This window comes from Oncorhynchus mykiss, chromosome 12 (genome assembly GCF_013265735.2).
Source record: "Oncorhynchus mykiss isolate Arlee chromosome 12, USDA_OmykA_1.1, whole genome shotgun sequence".
Classification (NCBI taxonomy): domain Eukaryota; kingdom Metazoa; phylum Chordata; class Actinopteri; order Salmoniformes; family Salmonidae; genus Oncorhynchus; species Oncorhynchus mykiss.
The window spans coordinates 59,224,656-59,241,715 of NC_048576.1; the positions used below are offsets into that span (position 1 = coordinate 59,224,656).

Consider the following 17,060-nt stretch of genomic DNA (forward strand, 5'->3'; position numbering starts at 1 on the left):
CTGGATGGTTGGGAGAAGTTGATCTCGGAGGATGTGTTGGTACCATTCTTTATTCATGTTATTAGGCAAAATTGTGAGTGAACCCACTCCCTTGGCTGAGAAGCAACCTCACACATGAATGGCCTCAGGATGCTTTACTGTTGGCATGACACAGGACTGATGGTAGTGCTCACCTTGTCTTCTCCGGACAAGCTTTTTCCGGATGCCCCAAACAATCGGAAAGGGGATTCATCAGAGAAAATTACCCTAGTCCTCAGCAGTCCAATCCCTGTACCTTTTGCAGAATATCAGTCTTTCCCTGATATTTTTCCTGGAGAGAAGTGGCTTCTTTGCTGCCCTTCTTGACACCAGGCCATCCTTCAAAAGTCTTCGCCTCACTGTGTGTACAGATGCATTCATACCTGCCTGCTACCATTCCTGAGCAAGCTCTGTACTGGTGGTGCGCCCGATCCCGCAGCTGAATCAACTTTAGGAGAAGGTCCTGGCGCTTGCTGGACTTTCTTGGGCACCCTGAAGCCTTCTTCACAACAATTGAACCGCTCTCTTTGAAGTTCTTGATGAAACAATAAATTATTGATTTAGGTGCAATCTTACTGGCAGCAATATGCTTGCCTGTGAAGCCCTTTTTGTGCAAAGCAATGATGACAGCATGTGTTTCCTTGCAGATAACCATGATTGACAGAGGAGGAACAATGATTCCAAGCACCACCCTCCTTATGAAGCTTCCAGTCTGTTATTCAAACTCAGTCAGCATGACAGAGTGATCTCCATTCTTGTCCTCATCAACACTCACACCTGTGTTAACGAGAGAATCACTGACATGATGTCAGCTGGTCCTTTTGTGGCAGGGCTGAAATGCAGTGGAAATATTTTTGGGGGATTCAGTTCATTTGCATGGCAAAGAGGGACTTTGCAATTAATTACAATTCATCTGATCACTCTTCATAACATTCTGGAGTATATGCAAATTGCCATCATACAAACTGAGGCAGCAGACTTTGTGAAAATTAATATTTGTGTCATTCGCAAAACTTTTGACCATGACTGTACTCTTCGGCCAGAGCATCCAGTGTGCGCTCGGAACGCTCTGAGAGCAAAACGTTCTGAATTTACAAACGGACAATCTGACAAGGACTTAACGAAAGCCCAGAGCTCACTCTGGCACTCCCCATTAAATTTACGAACAGACCCGTAGTATCATCCAGTCTTTCATCTTGAAATCTTTGGTTGTTTAGTACATAGCCTCACATGTGAATCCTTAAAGAGATGGGTGGAGCTAAAGCTTAAGAGGGTGTGAAAGATGCTGAATGAGTGTAGACAAAGAAGAGCTCTCCAGTAGGTACCAAAAATTCAAGGGTCATTTTCTCAAAAGTTACAAGATTATTCACTTTCAAAGCAGAATTAGATTCCCATTGTTCCTCAACTGTAGTGTATGATTTATACTTTTCTAGCTCTGTCTCTACTTTTATCCAATGTAAAAAAAAAACATTTAAAATATTGCTACATAAGACTGACTGGAGTCGGTCGTTCACATATTTTATTTATTTATTTTATTTCACCTTTATTTAACCAGGTAGGCAAGTTGAGAACAAGTTCTCATTTACAATTGCGACCTGGCCAAGATAAAGCAAAGCAGTTCGACACATACAACGACACAGAGTTACACATGGAGTAAAACAAACATACAGTCAATAATACAGTATAAACAAGTCTATATACGATGTGAGCAAATGAGGTGAGATAAGGGAGGTAAAGGCAAAAAGGCCATGGTGGCAAAGTAAATACAATATAGCAAGTAAAACACTGGAATGGTAGATTTGCAATGGGAGAATGTGCAAAGTAGAAATAAAAATAATGGGGTGCAAAGGAGCAAAATAAATAAATAAATAAAATACAGTAGGGAAAGAGGTAGTTGTTTGGGCTAAATTATAGGTGGGCTATGTACAGGTGCAGTAATCTGTGAGCTGCTCTGACAGTTGGTGCTTAAAGCTAGTGAGGGAGATAAGTGTTTCCAGTTTCAGAGATTTTTGTAGTTCGTTCCAGTCATTGGCAGCAGAGAACTGGAAGGAGAGGTGGCCAAAGAAAGAATTTGTTTTGGGGGTGACTAGAGAGATATACCTGCTGGAGCGTGTGCTACAGGTGGGAGATGCAATGGTGACCAGCGAGCTGAGATAAGGGGGGACTTTACCTAGCAGGGTCTTGTAGATGACATGGAGCCAGTGGGTTTGGCGACGAGTATGAAGCGAGGGCCAGCCAACGAGAGCGTACAGGTCGCAATGGTGGGTAGTATATGGGGCTTTGGTGACAAAACGGATTGCGCTGTGATAGACTGCATCCAATTTGTTGAGTAGGGTATTGGAGGCTATTTTGTAAATGACATCGCCAAAGTCGAGGATTGGTAGGATGGTCAGTTTTACAAGGGTATGTTTGGCAGCATGAGTGAAGGATGCTTTGTTGCGAAATAGGAAGCCAATTCTAGATTTAACTTTGGATTGGAGATGTTTGATATGGGTCTGGAAGGAGAGTTTACAGTCTAACCAGACACCTAAGTATTTGTAGTTGTCCACGTATTCTAAGTCAGAGCCGTCCAGAGTAGTAATGTTGGACAGGCGGGTAGGTACAGGTAGCGATCGGTTGAAGAGCATGTATTTAGTTTTACTTGTATTTAAGAGCAATTGGAGGCCACGGAAGGAGAGTTGTATGGCATTGAAGCTTGCCTGGATGGTTGTTAACACAGTGTCCAAAGAAGGGCCAGAAGTATACAGAATGGTGTCATCTGCGTAGAGGTGGATCAGAGACTCACCAGCAGCAAGAGCGACCTCATTGATGTATACAGAGAAGAGAGTCGGTCCAAGAATTGAACCCTGTGGCACCCCCATAGAGACTGCCAGAGGTCCGGACAGCAGACCCTCCGATTTGACACACTGAACTCTATCAGAGAAGTAGTTGGTGAACCAGGCGAGGCAATCATTTGAGAAACCAAGGCTGTCGAGTCTGCCGATGAGGATGTGGTGATTGACAGAGTCGAAAGCCTTGGCCAGATCAATGAATACGGCTGCACAGTAATGTTTCTTATCGATGGCGGTTAAGATATCATTTAGGACCTTGAGCGTGGCTGAGGTGCACCCATGACCAGCTCTGAAACCAGATTGCATAGCAGAGAAGGTATGGTGAGATTCGAAATGGTCGGTAATCTGTTTGTTGACTTGGCTTTCGAAGACCTTAGAAAGGCATGGTAGGATAGATATAGGTCTGTAGCAGTTTGGGTCAAGAGTGTCACCCCCTTTGAAAAGGGGGATGACCGCAGCTGCTTTCCAATCTTTGGGAATCTCAGACGACACGAAAGAGAGGTTGAAAAGGCTAGTAATAGGGGTGGCAACAATTTTGGCAGATAATTTTAGAAAGAAAGGGTCCAGATTGTCTAGCCCGGCTGATTTGTAGGGGTCCAGATTTTGCAGCTCATTCAGAACATCAGCTGAGCAGATTTGGGAGAAGGAGAAATGGGGAAGGCTTGGGCGAGTTGTTGTGGGGGGTGCAGTGCTGTTGACCGGGTTAGGAGTAGCCAGATGGAAAGCATGGCCAGCTGTAGAAAAATGCTTATTGAAATTCTCAATTATGGTGGATTTATCAGTGGTGACAGTGTTTCCTATCTTCAGTGCAGTGGGCAGCTGGGAGGAGGGGTTCTTATTCTCCATGGACTTTACAGTGTCCCAGAACTTTTTTGAGTTAGTGTTGCAGGAAGCAAATTTCTGCTTGAAAAATCTAGCCTTGGCTTTTCTAACTGCCTGTGTATAATGGTTTCTAGCTTCCCTGAACAGCTGCATATCACGGGGGCTGTTCGATGCTAATGCAGAACGCCATAGGATGTTTTTGTGTTGGTTAAGGGCAGTCAGGTCTGGGGAGAACCAAGGGCTGTATCTATTCCTGGTTCTAAATTTCTTGAATGGGGGATGTTTATTTAAGATGGTTAGGAAGGCATTTTTAAAAAATATCCAGGCATCCTCTACTGACGGGATGAGATCAATATCCTTCCAGGTTACCCCGGCCAGGTCGATTAGAAAGGCCTGCTCGCTGAAGTGTTTCAGGGAGCGTTTTACAGTGATGAGTGGAGGTCGTTTGACCGCTGACCCATTACGGATGCAGGCAATGAGGCAGTGATCGCTGAGATCTTGGTTGAAAACAGCAGAGGTGTATTTAGAGGGCAAGTTGGTTAGGGTGATATCTATGAGGGTGCCCGTGTTTAAGGCTTTGGGGAGGTACCTGGTAGGTTCATTGATAATTTGTGTGAGGTTGAGGGCATCAAGTTTAGATTGTAGGATGGCTGGGGTGTTAAGCATGTTCCAGTTTAGGTCGCCTAGCAGCACAAGCTCTGAAGATAGATGGGGGGCAGAGGGTGGTCTATAGCAGGCGGCAACGGTGAGAGACTTGTTTTTAGAGAGGTGGATTTTTAAAAGTAGAAGTTAAAAGTAGAAGTTCAAATTGTTTGGGTACAGACCTGGATAGTAGGACAGAACTCTGCAGGCTATCTTTGCAGTAGATTGCAACACCGCCCCCTTTGGCAGTTCTATCTTGTCTGAAAATGTTGTAGTTTGGAATTAAAATGTCTGAATTTTTGGTGGTCTTCCTAAGCCAGGATTCAGACACAGCTAGAACATCCGGGTTGGCAGAGTGTGCTAAAGCAGTGAATAGAACAAACTTAGGGAGGAGGCTTCTAATGTTAACATGCATGAAACCAAGGCTATTACGGTTACAGAAGTCGTCAAAAGAGAGCACCTGGGGAATAGGAGTGGAGCTAGGCACTGCAGGGCCTGGATTCACCTCTACATCGCCAGAGGAACAGAGTAGGAGTAGAATAAGGGTGCGGCTAAAAGCAATAAGAATTGGTCGTTTAGAACGTCTGGAACAGAGAGTAAAAGGAGGTTTCTGGGGGCGATAAAATAGCATCAAGGTATAATGTACAGACAAAGGTAAGGTAGGATGTGAATACAGTGGAGGTAAACCTAGGTATTGAGTGATGAAGAGAGAGATATTGTCTCTAGAAACATCATTGAAACCAGGAGATGTCATTGCATGTGTGGGTGGTGGAACTAATAGGTTGGATAAGGTATAATGAGCAGGACTAGAGGCTCTACAGTGAAATAAGCCAATAAACACTAACCAGAACAGCAATGGACAAGGCATATTGACATTAAGGAGAGGCATGCTCAGTCGAGTGATCAAAAGGGTCCAGTGAGTGGAGAGGTTGGTTGGGGGTCACGGCGATTTAGACAGCTAAATCGTTAGCAAGCTAGCATAGGAGCAAGCTAGCATAGAATGGAGGTCTGTTATTAGCCAACCCTAACAATCCTATTGGTTCCATCAGTAGATTAGCGGGTTTCCGTGTGGTAGAGGGGATTAATCCAAATCACACAACAACAACAAAAATAAAAACAATATATATAGTTAGGCCCAAGAAGAAAAATAAATAAATAAATAAAAATAAAATAAAAATTGTCCGATTGTCTATTCAGATAGCAGCCGATAAGATAGCCAACGGCTAGCAGGCCGCAGATGGGCGCCCAAGCAACGTTGCGCCGGAGGAGCCAGCCGGACAATTCCCTCGGGTAGACAACGTCGGCAGTCCAACCGTGAAGGCCCGGTGGGGCTCCGCGTAGGCAGCAAAACGGGTCCGGATAGGTGACTGCAGCCCAGGAGTGATTGATGGAACTCTTCAGCTGGCTAGCTCCGGAACAATTGATGTTAGCTCCGGAATCGACGAAAGCCGATAGTCACACGGATAGCAGCTAGCTAGCTGTGAGATCCAGGTATGGATGTCCAGAGCCAGCGGCCAAAATCCGGTATGTTCCGTTCCGAGCCGCGCTGCGCTGCGCTGCACTGAGCCGTACAAAACTGGCGATAGATTCTCGAGCCAAAGGACAGCCGATGACCACAAACCGTGGTTAGCTGAGTACTAACGATTAGCCAGTAAATAAGCTAACTAGCTTCTGAACCAGCTTCAGAGTAGCTTCTAGAGTAGCTTCTGGACAAGCTTCTGGCTAGCTCCCGGCTAGCTTCTGGCTAATTTCTGGCTAGCCTCTCGGAGGATTACAGATCTGAGGTAAATAATACTTTTTTATATAAATATAAATTGGTGAAGCGGATTGCAGGAGAGTGTTCTGAAGATGAGTTTTTGGAAAATTAAAAATGTATGTGAAAAAAAAGTTTTAAATATATCTATATATTTATATACACGACAGGACGAGGACAAAAATACGTCTGAACTGCTATGCCATCTTGGGATGAGTCGATGACCACTCTGTGGAAAGATGAGACGCTCACGAACACGATGGTGTTCTCCGTTTTGCTCTACGACCCTCATAAGACCAGGGGACTCTTCTGAAGTCGATAACACCGATGTGCCAACTTCTGTATGTAGAGCACAAACTGTTTTGGATACGAACTAATATGACCCTACTGTGGAAAGGGGAAACTCTCACAAACACGATGGTGTTCTCCGTTGTCTGACTCGTCTGAAGGTAACCCAGTATGGAGGTAGTTTTGTGCCAACAAAAATAAAGGGGTTCAATATATGTCCAAAAATCTAAAACATTTCCTGAGTTTTCTTATATTTCCTAGATATAGGACAGACACTTCAAAACTTTATTCCTTATAATGATTTTTTTTACTGGTCTTTTTTGCCATGTATGAATCCAATCAAATGTTATTTGTCGCATTGCCTTAATCGACATCCACGGCGCCCGAAGAACAGTGGGTTAACTGCCTTGCTCAGGGGCAGAACGACAGATTTTTGCCTTGTCCACAATCATCTCCTTTGTCTTGGTCACATTGAGAGAGAGGTAGTTATCCTGGCACCACAAAGGGGATACCTAGTCAGTTGTACAACTGAATGCATTCAACTGAAATGTGTCGTCTGCATTTAACCAGGCCCCTCTGAATAAGAGAGGTGCGGGGGGCTGCCTTAATCGACATCCCCGGCGCCCAGGGAACAGTGGGTTGCTCGGGTGCAGAACAACAGATTTTTGCCTTGTCAGCGCAGGGATTTGGTCCAGCAACCTTCCGGTTACTGGCCCAACACTCCTACCCGCCAGGCTACCTGCCGCACATGTAGGTAGAGTTAAAGTGACTATGCATAGATAATAAACAAAGAGTAGCAGCAGCTTAAAAGAGGGGGGGGGGGCAATGCAAATAATCTGGGTAGCCGTTTGGTTAGCTGTTCAAGAGTCTTATGGCTTGGGAATAGAAGCTCTTAAGAAGCCTTATTGACCTAGACTTGGCGCTCCAGTAGCGCTTGCCGTGCGGTAGCAGAGAGAACAGTCTATGACTAGGGTGGCTGGACTCTGACAATTTTTAGGGCATTCCTTTGACACTGCCTGGTATAGAGGTCCTGAATGGAAGGAAACTTGGCCGTACACACTACCCTCTGTAGTGCCTTGCGGTCGGAGGCCGAGCAGTTGCCATACCAGGCAGTGATGCAACCAGTTAGGATGCTCTCGATTGGGCAGCTTAGGATCTAAGGACCCATGCCAAATCTTCTCCTGAGGCGAATAGGCTTTGTCATGTCCTCTTAACAAATGTCTTGGTGTGTTTGGACCGGGATAGTTTGCTGGTGATGTGGACACCAAGGAACTTGAAGTTCTCAAACTGCTCCAGTACAGCCCCGCCGATGAGAATGGGGGTGTGCTCAGGCCTCCTTTCACTGTAGTTCACAATCATCTCATTTGTCTTGATCACATTGAGGGAGAGGAAGTTATCCTGGCATGACACAGCCAGGTCTCTGACCTCCTCCCTATAGGCGGTCTCATCAGTGTCGATGATCATGCTGTTGTGTCATCAGCAAACTTAATGATGGTGTTGGAGTTGTGCCTGGCCATGCAGTCATGAGTGAACAGGGAGTACAGGAGGGGACTGAGCACTTACCCCTGAGGGACTGATGCTCTCATGCATGCTTCAGTGTTGCTTGCCTCGAAGTAAGCACAGAATAGGAGGGAGTTGGCCCTTGGATGTACACAGAGAGCTAATATTAATAATATGCATGTCAATCTCTCCTGGCTGAAAGTGGAGGAGAAATTGACTTCATCCCCACGTTTATTTACGAGCAGTATTGACATGTTGACATGTTGAATGCACTGAGTTGTCTGTCTAAACTTGCCAGCACACAGCTCGGACTCCCATGCATACCCCACAAGACATGCCACAAGAGGACGGTTTTATGACTTAACAGCCGGTCATAAATAGTTTGCTGAGACTCTCCCTCTGGCTCCCTAGAGTGGGAAGACTGAAATCTCTTTGTTACAGAGAGACTTTTCCCGCCAAAACCTTTTTTCTCTAAGAGAATGAACTTTCGATCAGTATTCATAAGATAGGAATGTTACGAATGGTCCGGGGGATCTAAAGAATAATCCTGTGACATTGTTTATTATTTTGTGATCTGATTAAGGATGGTACAACAAAGTAACTAAGTTAGGAAGGAAACAAGTTAGGACGGAAACATCTGTTTTATACAACATCTAAATGTTGTATAAAATAAATGATTTAGTATGAGAGTATTTTTTTAAAGATTTTCTAATGAGATTATTGTTTTTCATATGAGCTTTGCACAGTCAGTAGCCACGCCCAAGTGAGCTCAGAGTTTGTGTCAGCATGACGGAATGCCCACTTTGGCCAGAGTGACTAGTCATTTGGTGATTTTCAGTAACCTATACTGTTCTCTTTGAAGTAGAAGAAGAATCGATATCAGTTTAAAGACGTGTAAGCAGAATGAAGGCTGAGCCAATGTGAGTGTACAAAGCTGGATCAAGATCGAGTCAACTATTAGACATGTAAAAAAACAGAACGTAAGCAGAATCTGTGTGGATGAGGCAAGGTAGACCAACAAGACTTGACTGGTCTGGGCCATATCTGATCTTGTGAAGGCTACTGGACATGCACATGGGTTAATCATATACAGACAACATCGGCCTGAACTTGTGAAGACCTTTGGACAGGAACATTAGATAATCAGTTATAAGCACCAGCAGGAGTGTGCATGTCACACCACCAATAGAATCTATGCACCAATGTCTGAGTGAATAAGAGAATGGAAAAAAAGATTCGTAACAAGATTCGTAAAGTGGAGTGACGATGTTATGTAAGGGTAAGTCTGTATAAAAGCCAAGTACTAAGAATGAAGAGTCAGTTCTTCCATGGAATTGCTCGGCTTTGTTACTGTATGTAATAAAGTCCAATTGAATTCACAAGTTCCGGTATTGGTGAAATATTTTATTCAATATTTTCCACAACAAGTGCTTAAAAGGACTCGCTAAGAATTAATATATCAGACCAGCATGACGGACAGCGTGAGCTGAGGGTTACGAAATGGATTAAACTCTACAGGCCAGCCTGACAGACATCGTGAGCTGAACGTTACAAAATGGTTTTAACTACTGACCAACCGACATACAGCGCGAGCTGAAGGAGAATCCCCACAGAAAATCATCTGAAGTATCTGTCGAACAAACACACCACTACCATAGAAGCTCTAAAAAGAAGAAGGACATAGTGACCTTTGGTGGACAACCAGATTCTTACATCGAGCCACTACTCATAGACGGATCGAAGGGTCTCAACAGCTTGACAACGATCAGGGACAGCTACGCGTAAATATATCTTGCATTTCTAATAGTGATTCATATGTTGATGATGTAAAGAATATTTGCTGGTCTGTGGTGTGTAATGAGGAGCAATCAGACGCTGCACTTGACGCATTTATGAAACTACTTATTCCAGTTACTAATAAGCACGCACCCATTAAGAAAATGACTGTAAAACTGTTAAATCCCCTTGGATTGATGAGGAATTGAAACATTTTATGGTTGAGAGGGATGAGGCAAAAGGTTTGGCAATTAAGTATGGCAGCCCAACTGATTTGGCAAACGTACTGCAAATTAAGAAATCCTGTGACTAAACAAAATAAAAATAAAAAGAACCTACACTATGAAACAAAGATAAATTATATAAAGAATGATAGTAAAAAGCTTTGGGGCACCTGAAATTACATTTTGGGGGAAAAAAAGCCAACTCGGCTCCTTCATTCATTGAATCAGGTTGCTCATTCATCACAAAGCCCACTGATATTGCAAACTACTTTAATTACCATTTCAATGGCAAAATAAGCAAACTTAGGGATGACATGACAGCAACAAATGCTGACACTACACATCCAAGCATATGTGACCAAATTATGAAAGACAAGAATTGTACTTTTGAATTCCGTAAAGTCAGTGTGGAAGAGGTGAAAAAACTATTGTTGTCTATCATCAATGACAAGCCACCAGGGTCTGACAATCTCGATGGAAAATTACTGAGGATAATAGCAGATTTTGCCACTCCTATTTGCCACATCTTCAATTTAAGCTTACTAGAGAGCGTGTGCCCTCAGGCCTGGAGGGAAGCTAAAGTCATTCCGCTACCCAAGAATAGTAAAGCCCCCTTTACTGGCTCAAATAGCTGACCAATCAGCTTGTTACCAACCCCTTTGTGTTTGACCAGATACAATGCTATTTCACAGTAAACAGAATTTTAGCATGCTTATGTAGGGAAGGACACTCAACAAGCACACCACAAATGACTGATGATTGGCTGCGAGAAATGAATGATAAAGTGATTGTGGGGGCTATCTTGTTAGAATTCAGTGCAGCTCTTGACATTATCGATCATAGTCTGCTCCTGGAAAAATGTATGTGTTATGGCTTTACACCCCCTGCTATGGATAAAGAGTTCCTTGTCTAACAGAACACAGAGGGTGTTCTTTAAAATGGAAGCCTCTCAAATATAATCCAGTTAGAATCAGGAAGTCCCCAGGGTAGCTGTTTAGGCCCCTTGTTTTTTTCAAATTTTACTAACGATATACCACTGACTTTGAGTAAAGGCTGAGTGTCTATGTATGCAGATGACTCAACACTAAACACGTCAACTACTACAGCGACTGAAATGACTGCAACACTCAACAAAGAGCTGCAGTTAGTTTCAGAGTGGGTGGCAAGGAATAAGTTAGCCCTAAATATTTATACAACTTAAAGCATTGAATTTGGAAAAAAACACTGACTAAACCCTAAACCTCATCTAAATATTGCAATAAATATTGTGGAAATTGAGCAAGTTGAGATGACTAAACTGCTTGGAGTAAACCTAGATTGTAAACTGTCATGGTCAAATCATATTGATAGAGCAGTAGATAAGATGGGGAGAAGTCTGTCTATAATAAAGAGACACTCTGCTTTCTTAACAACACTGTCAACAAGGCAGGTCCTACAGGTCCTAGTTTTGTCGCTCTTTGACTACTGTTCAGTCTTGTGGTCAGGTGCCACGAAAAAGGACTTAGGAAAATTGCAATTGGCTCAGAACAGGGCAGCACAGCTGGCCCTTGGATGTACACAGAGAGCTAATATTAATAATATGCATGTCAATCTCTCCTGGCTGAAAGTGGAGGAGAAATTGTTGAATGCACCGAGTTGTCTGTCTAAACTTGCCAGCACACAGCTCGGACTCCCATGCATACCCCACAAGACATGCCACAAGAGGTCTCTTCACAGTCCCCAAGTCCAGTACAGACTATGGGAGGCACACAGTACTACATAAAGCCATGACTACATGGAACTCTATTCCACATCAAGTACCTGAAGCAAGCAGTAAAATTAGATAAAAAAATTTATAAAAAAGCAACTTATGGAACAAGGGGGACAGTGAAGCAACACAAACATTGCCACACACACACACACACACACAATAACATACGCAATGTAACGGCTGTCATTGGAGGAAGAAGAGGACCGATGCGCAGCATGGTAAGTGTCCATTATTTTAATGAAACAACTGAACACCGAACAAAACAACAACGTGAATAAACGAAAAACCGAAACAGTCCTGTAAGGTGATGAAGAAACACTAAACAGAAAATAATCACCCACAACCAAAATGGGGAAAACAGGCTACCTAAGTATGATTCTCAATCAGAGACAACGATCGACAGCTGCCTCTGATTGAGAACCATACCAGGCCGAACACAGAAATACAACAAAGAAAAAAGAACATAGACTACCCACCCCAACTCACGCCCTGACCAAACTAACACAAAGACAAAATAAAGGAACTAAGGTCAGAATGTGACACGCAATATACATACACATGGATTTAGTACTGTAGATACAGTTGAAGTCGGAAGTTTACATACACCTCAGCCAAATACATTTAAACTCAGTTTTTCACAATTCCTGACATTTAATCCTAGTAACAATTCCCTGTTTTAGGTCAGTTAGGATCACCACTTTATTTTAAGAATGTGAGATGTCAGAATAATAGTAGAGAGAATTATTTATTTCAGCTTTTATTTCTTTCATCACATTCCCAGTAGGTCAGAAGTTTACATACACTCAATTTGTATTTGGTAGCATTGCCTTTACATTGTTTAACTTGGGTCAAACTTTTCTGGTATCCTTCCACATGCTTCCCACAATAAATTGTGTGAATTTTGGCCTATTCCTCCTGACAGAGCAGGTGTAACTGAGTCAGGTTTGTAGGCCTCCTTGCTCGCACACACTTTTTCAGTTCTGCACACAAATTTCCTATAAGACTGAGGTCAGGGCTTTGTGATGGACACTCCAATACCTTGACTTTGTTGTCCTTAAGCCATTTAGCCACAACTTTGGAAGTATGCTTGGGGTCATTGTCCATATGGAAGACCCATTTGCGACCAAGCTTTAACTTCCTGACTGATGTCTTGAGATGTTGCTTCAATATATCCACAGAATTTTCCTGCCTCATGACGCCATCTATTTTGTGAAGTGCACCAGTCCCTCCTGCAACAAAGCACACCCACAAAATGATGCTGTCACCCCCGTGCTTCAAGGTTGGGATGATGTTCTTCGGCTTGCAAGCCTCCCCCTTATTCCTCCAAACATAATGATGGTCATTATGGCGAAACAGCTATATTTTTGTTTCATCAGATCAGACGACATTTCTCCAAAAAGTATGATCTTTGTCCCCATGTGCAGTTGCAAACCGTAGTCTGTCTTTTTTATGGCGGTTTTGGAGCAGTGGCTTCTTCCTTGCTGAGCGGCCTTTCAGGTTATGTCGATATAGGACACGTTTTACTGTGGATATAGGGTTAGAGTACTTTTGTACCTGTTTCCTCCAGCATCTTCACAAGGTCCTTTGCTGTTGTTCTGGGATTGATTTGCACTTTTCGAACATAATTACGTTAATCTGTAGGAGACGGAACGCGTCTCCTTCCTGAGCGTATGATGGCTGCATGGTCCCATGGTGTTTAAACTTGCGTACTATTGTTTGTACAGATGAACGTGCTACCTTCAGGCGTTTGGAAATTTCTCCCAAGGATGAAACAGACTTGTGGAGGCCTGCAATTTTTTTTCTGAGGTCTTGGCTGATTTCTTTTGATTTTCCCATGATGTCAAGCAAAGAGGCATTGAGTTTGAACGTGTGCCTTTGGAATACATCCACAGGTACAACTCCAATTGACTCAAATGATATCAGTTAGCCTATCAGAAGCTTCTAAAGCCATTACATAATTTTCTGGAATTTTCCAAGCTGTTTAAAGTCACAGTTAACATAGTGTATATAAACTTCTGACCCACTGTAATTGTGATACAGTGGATTATAAGCGAAATAATCTGTCTGTAAAATTTTTGGGGAAAATGACTTGTGTCTTGCACAAAGGAGATGTCCTAACTGACAAGAAATTTGTGGAGTTGTTGAAATGTATTGACTCCAACCTATGTGCATGTAATCTTCCGACTTTAGACTGTACGTCTATCGACAGTTGTCGTAGTGACATCATGAACATTCTATTGATGTGGTTACTTGGATAGTTGTTCAGACATGTAGCTAGCTAGCTAAACAATAAACCATAATCGCAACTCAGACGTTTTTGTGAGAACTGAGTTTTGGATTGTCTCATGGTCTGAGAAACACCGCTGTAGCTCTGCCACCCTCCACCAATTTACTGGAAGTTATGCATTATAGTCAACATTAGAATTTGAGGCTTCTAGTCTAAACTAGGCTAGCTAGCCTCTTTGACTGCAGCACGGTCCGTTGATATTTAGAATAGCCAAGTGACTTAACGCTAGCTATGTATACTAAACAAGAGATTACTATACCCAAACAATTCCACCGTTAGGAAGCCTGAATAGCTAGCCCTAATCTGTGAGTTAGCTAACCTGGCTAAACGCTATGCAGCGCTTGTTAGCTAGATTGGTTTCAAAAGTTTACTTTGGACTGTAACCGGCAACAGAGCACAATCCATCTCCACGTCCCTCAGCACCGAGGAGAGGAGTCACCATCAGACACACCAAGTCCTCTCAAGAATGCTACACAATTGTCAAGAGAACCTGCGCCGCAGACTAGTAGGGGAACAGTGCCCGCCGTCTGTACACAAACTGATTCAAGTGAGGGCAGCGTGAGCATGCACCGAGCCCGAAATATACAAAACAACAAACCTGAGTATCTTTTAACTCATTGGGGCTTGGTCGCAAACCTGGCTTCTTAGACTTATTGCTATAGCCAGGTCAAGCTAGCTGACGAATAATTAATTGTTCATCATTAGGAAACGTATGAGAACCATACAATCTTTCGCACGATAGGGTGAGCACGCTCAACCACTAAGGGACAGTTCAGTTGGCGCAATGTAAGACAAATTGTTGCAAATTGTTTGTTTAAGTAGCATGAATCCTTCCTGTTCACACTGAGGTTAAGAGCGGAATAATTGAAGGAATGAATCCAATCCTCAAGCTTATCACCTTTGGAAGGCGAGGTTTCCAGCGAGGCGCGAATTTCATTGGCTTTGCCAGGCGTGATTTTAGATCCTTCGACTACAGTCGCGAGAGTGCGACTCCCCATAGTATGTTGTACCTAGTTGACTGACTGAAAGGGAACTGGAATCGGAGCACAGCTTGAGTTTGTTTTGAGAGTGACTGCCTTGTTGTGGGAGGTGGAGTTGACTGACCATTATGGGAGACAGTGTGCAGGAAGGAGTCATCCACCAGGAGGCAGTGTCCCTCTGACCAGCACTGAGGCTCTCCTCCCACTACCAGCTCACACTGAGGTGGGGTCTGCACTCCTAAAAAGTGGTGGTGTCAAAAGGATAGATTCATGGCAATTATATATTTACACTGATTTGCATTGCATACATCAGATCTGACTTACATACTAACACTTTGTTAACAAACAGTGAAGTAAAAAAAACATGTTTGGGGGGTTATGATGGAGTTAGATAGTTGTACAAAGCTCATGAGGCATGTATCAAACGATATATCATTAATTTCAATGATCGTTAATACTAGACTGCACATTTAATGGATAAAATCATGCACAGAGAGCATGTAAGCAAAACTTTGTCAAGAACCATACTGAGACCCAATGATATGTGGGCTGGAACATGTCTGTCTCACTCACCGAGGTGGCAGCGTAGGCGAGTATTGGTGGGGCCATACACTCCCCCTAGTGTGGCCCCAGGCCCTAGCAGCCAGAACCCGGCGGCCCCCAGGGAGTTGCTACTTATGAAGGTGCGCAAGGAGAGAAGAGTGCGGTAGGTGCAGGGACAGGAGCGGCAGTTCCCTGCTACACACACGCCTGCGCTGTACAAGGGGAACACGGCTTGGCCCTGAGAGAGACACATAGACCTGTTACACATAGACCTGCCTTGTCACACAAACTACTGTGTTAAATAAATGTTACACACACCACTGCACCATACAAACACAGCTACCCATGTACCCACACGTGTTTGTATTGTATGTGTTTCAAACTGCTGCACTGCAAGCACGTTAGCACTTTTTTTTTATGTATGACAATTTTATAGTTCTGACAATGTTACCTCAATGCTTTTCCACTATACAAATAAGGAGAGTGTAGCCATGTGGCTTTTGTAGGCTGGTATTTAGTTTAATACTTATATTTGTGTGTCATTATTTGTATCATCGATAGAGCCTGGGGGAGAATGGGCTAAGTTGAGCCAAAGGGGTTTGTTTCTGAAAGATTTGACCAAATATTTAAGAAGAGGTCATCATTTCATTGAGACTATGAAGGAAGAAACCACATGGAAAAAGTGGTAAGGAAGTTAGGTCCAAAAAACATATTTTCATTAAGTCAAATTAATGTACTGTGTTAGAGGTTTCATTATACTTGTCTTTAAGCCAAAGTAGTTCATTTTAAGAATGTTCTATACATCAGTTGGGGTCTCTATAAGTTTCAATATGGGGTCCTAAACCTAGCATGAAATTGCATCATTCTAGCTCAATGGGTTAATATAGTCAAAATGTTTGTCTTCGGGCAAGTTGTGGCAATCGGAGGAGTTGAGATGGGACTTTGAATACCAGAGGGACAGGCTAATGGCTACTGGCAAGCAGATTGTCCTTTCCGGTCTTATCCCAACATACGATCGTGGAGTTGATCGCTTCTTCCGGCTATTTGCACTGGACTCATGGATGAAATCCTACTCTGACCTGAAAAAGTGTTGGATTTTATCGACAACTTTGATTTATTTTGTGAGCAACCTCAGTTGTCAAAAACGGAAGGCCTGAATAGAAGAGGAGCTAGAATGCTGAGTTCTAATATTGCAAATATACTAAACAAGTGATAGGATTTCAGTCCTGGCCCTCAACAGCTAACCCTCAATTATTCTTGTATCTTATACCATTTCAAGCCAGACCTACAGTATTTTTAAACAAGGGGTTACCTACTGAACATAGCATGTTTGTGCTAGAGACTGACCATCTGATCTGAAATCCTGCAGCTGTAGGCTTGGCCTGATTCATGTAAATACCAGAAGTTTGTTTATATACATGGATTTTATAGTTATTCTGGCTTCTCAAACCAACGCAAACAGATAGGCTGAAAGATATTTGTACTGAGCTAAACTTAACTCAGCTGATAACTAAACCAACCTACCCCAACTTTAAACACCCTGATATGAATCTACTCTTTTAGATATTACTCTGACAAATGTCCCTCATAAGTATATAGCCAATGGAATATTTGCTAATGAGCTCAGTGACCATTGTCCAATTGCC

General features: G+C 43.1%; 2 protein-coding genes across 4 annotated transcripts in view; one reads left to right on the forward strand and one right to left on the reverse strand.

The window, feature by feature from the left end:
* asphd1 (aspartate beta-hydroxylase domain containing 1) overlaps positions 1–17,060 on the reverse strand; it is a 65,992-nt gene that overhangs the window by 10,070 nt on the left and 38,862 nt on the right. The window contains exons 4-5 of the mRNA XM_021624315.2: positions 15,445–15,652; positions 14,996–15,109 (exon numbers count right to left, since the gene is read on the reverse strand). Of these exons, the coding sequence (XP_021479990.1) occupies positions 14,996–15,109; positions 15,445–15,652 (322 nt within the window). The remainder of the gene's footprint in view (positions 1–14,995; positions 15,110–15,444; positions 15,653–17,060) is intronic.
* sez6l2 (seizure related 6 homolog (mouse)-like 2) overlaps positions 8,699–17,060 on the forward strand; it is a 109,753-nt gene continuing 101,391 nt past the window's right edge. The window contains exon 1 of one of the 3 annotated variants that reach the window (XM_036937902.1): positions 8,699–9,133. The gene's annotated coding sequence lies outside the window, so the exon portion shown is untranslated. Of the gene's footprint in view, positions 9,134–9,153; positions 9,636–17,060 lie in introns of those variants that run through there. The other 2 variants (XM_036937900.1, XM_036937904.1) reach the window with 2 other exon arrangements.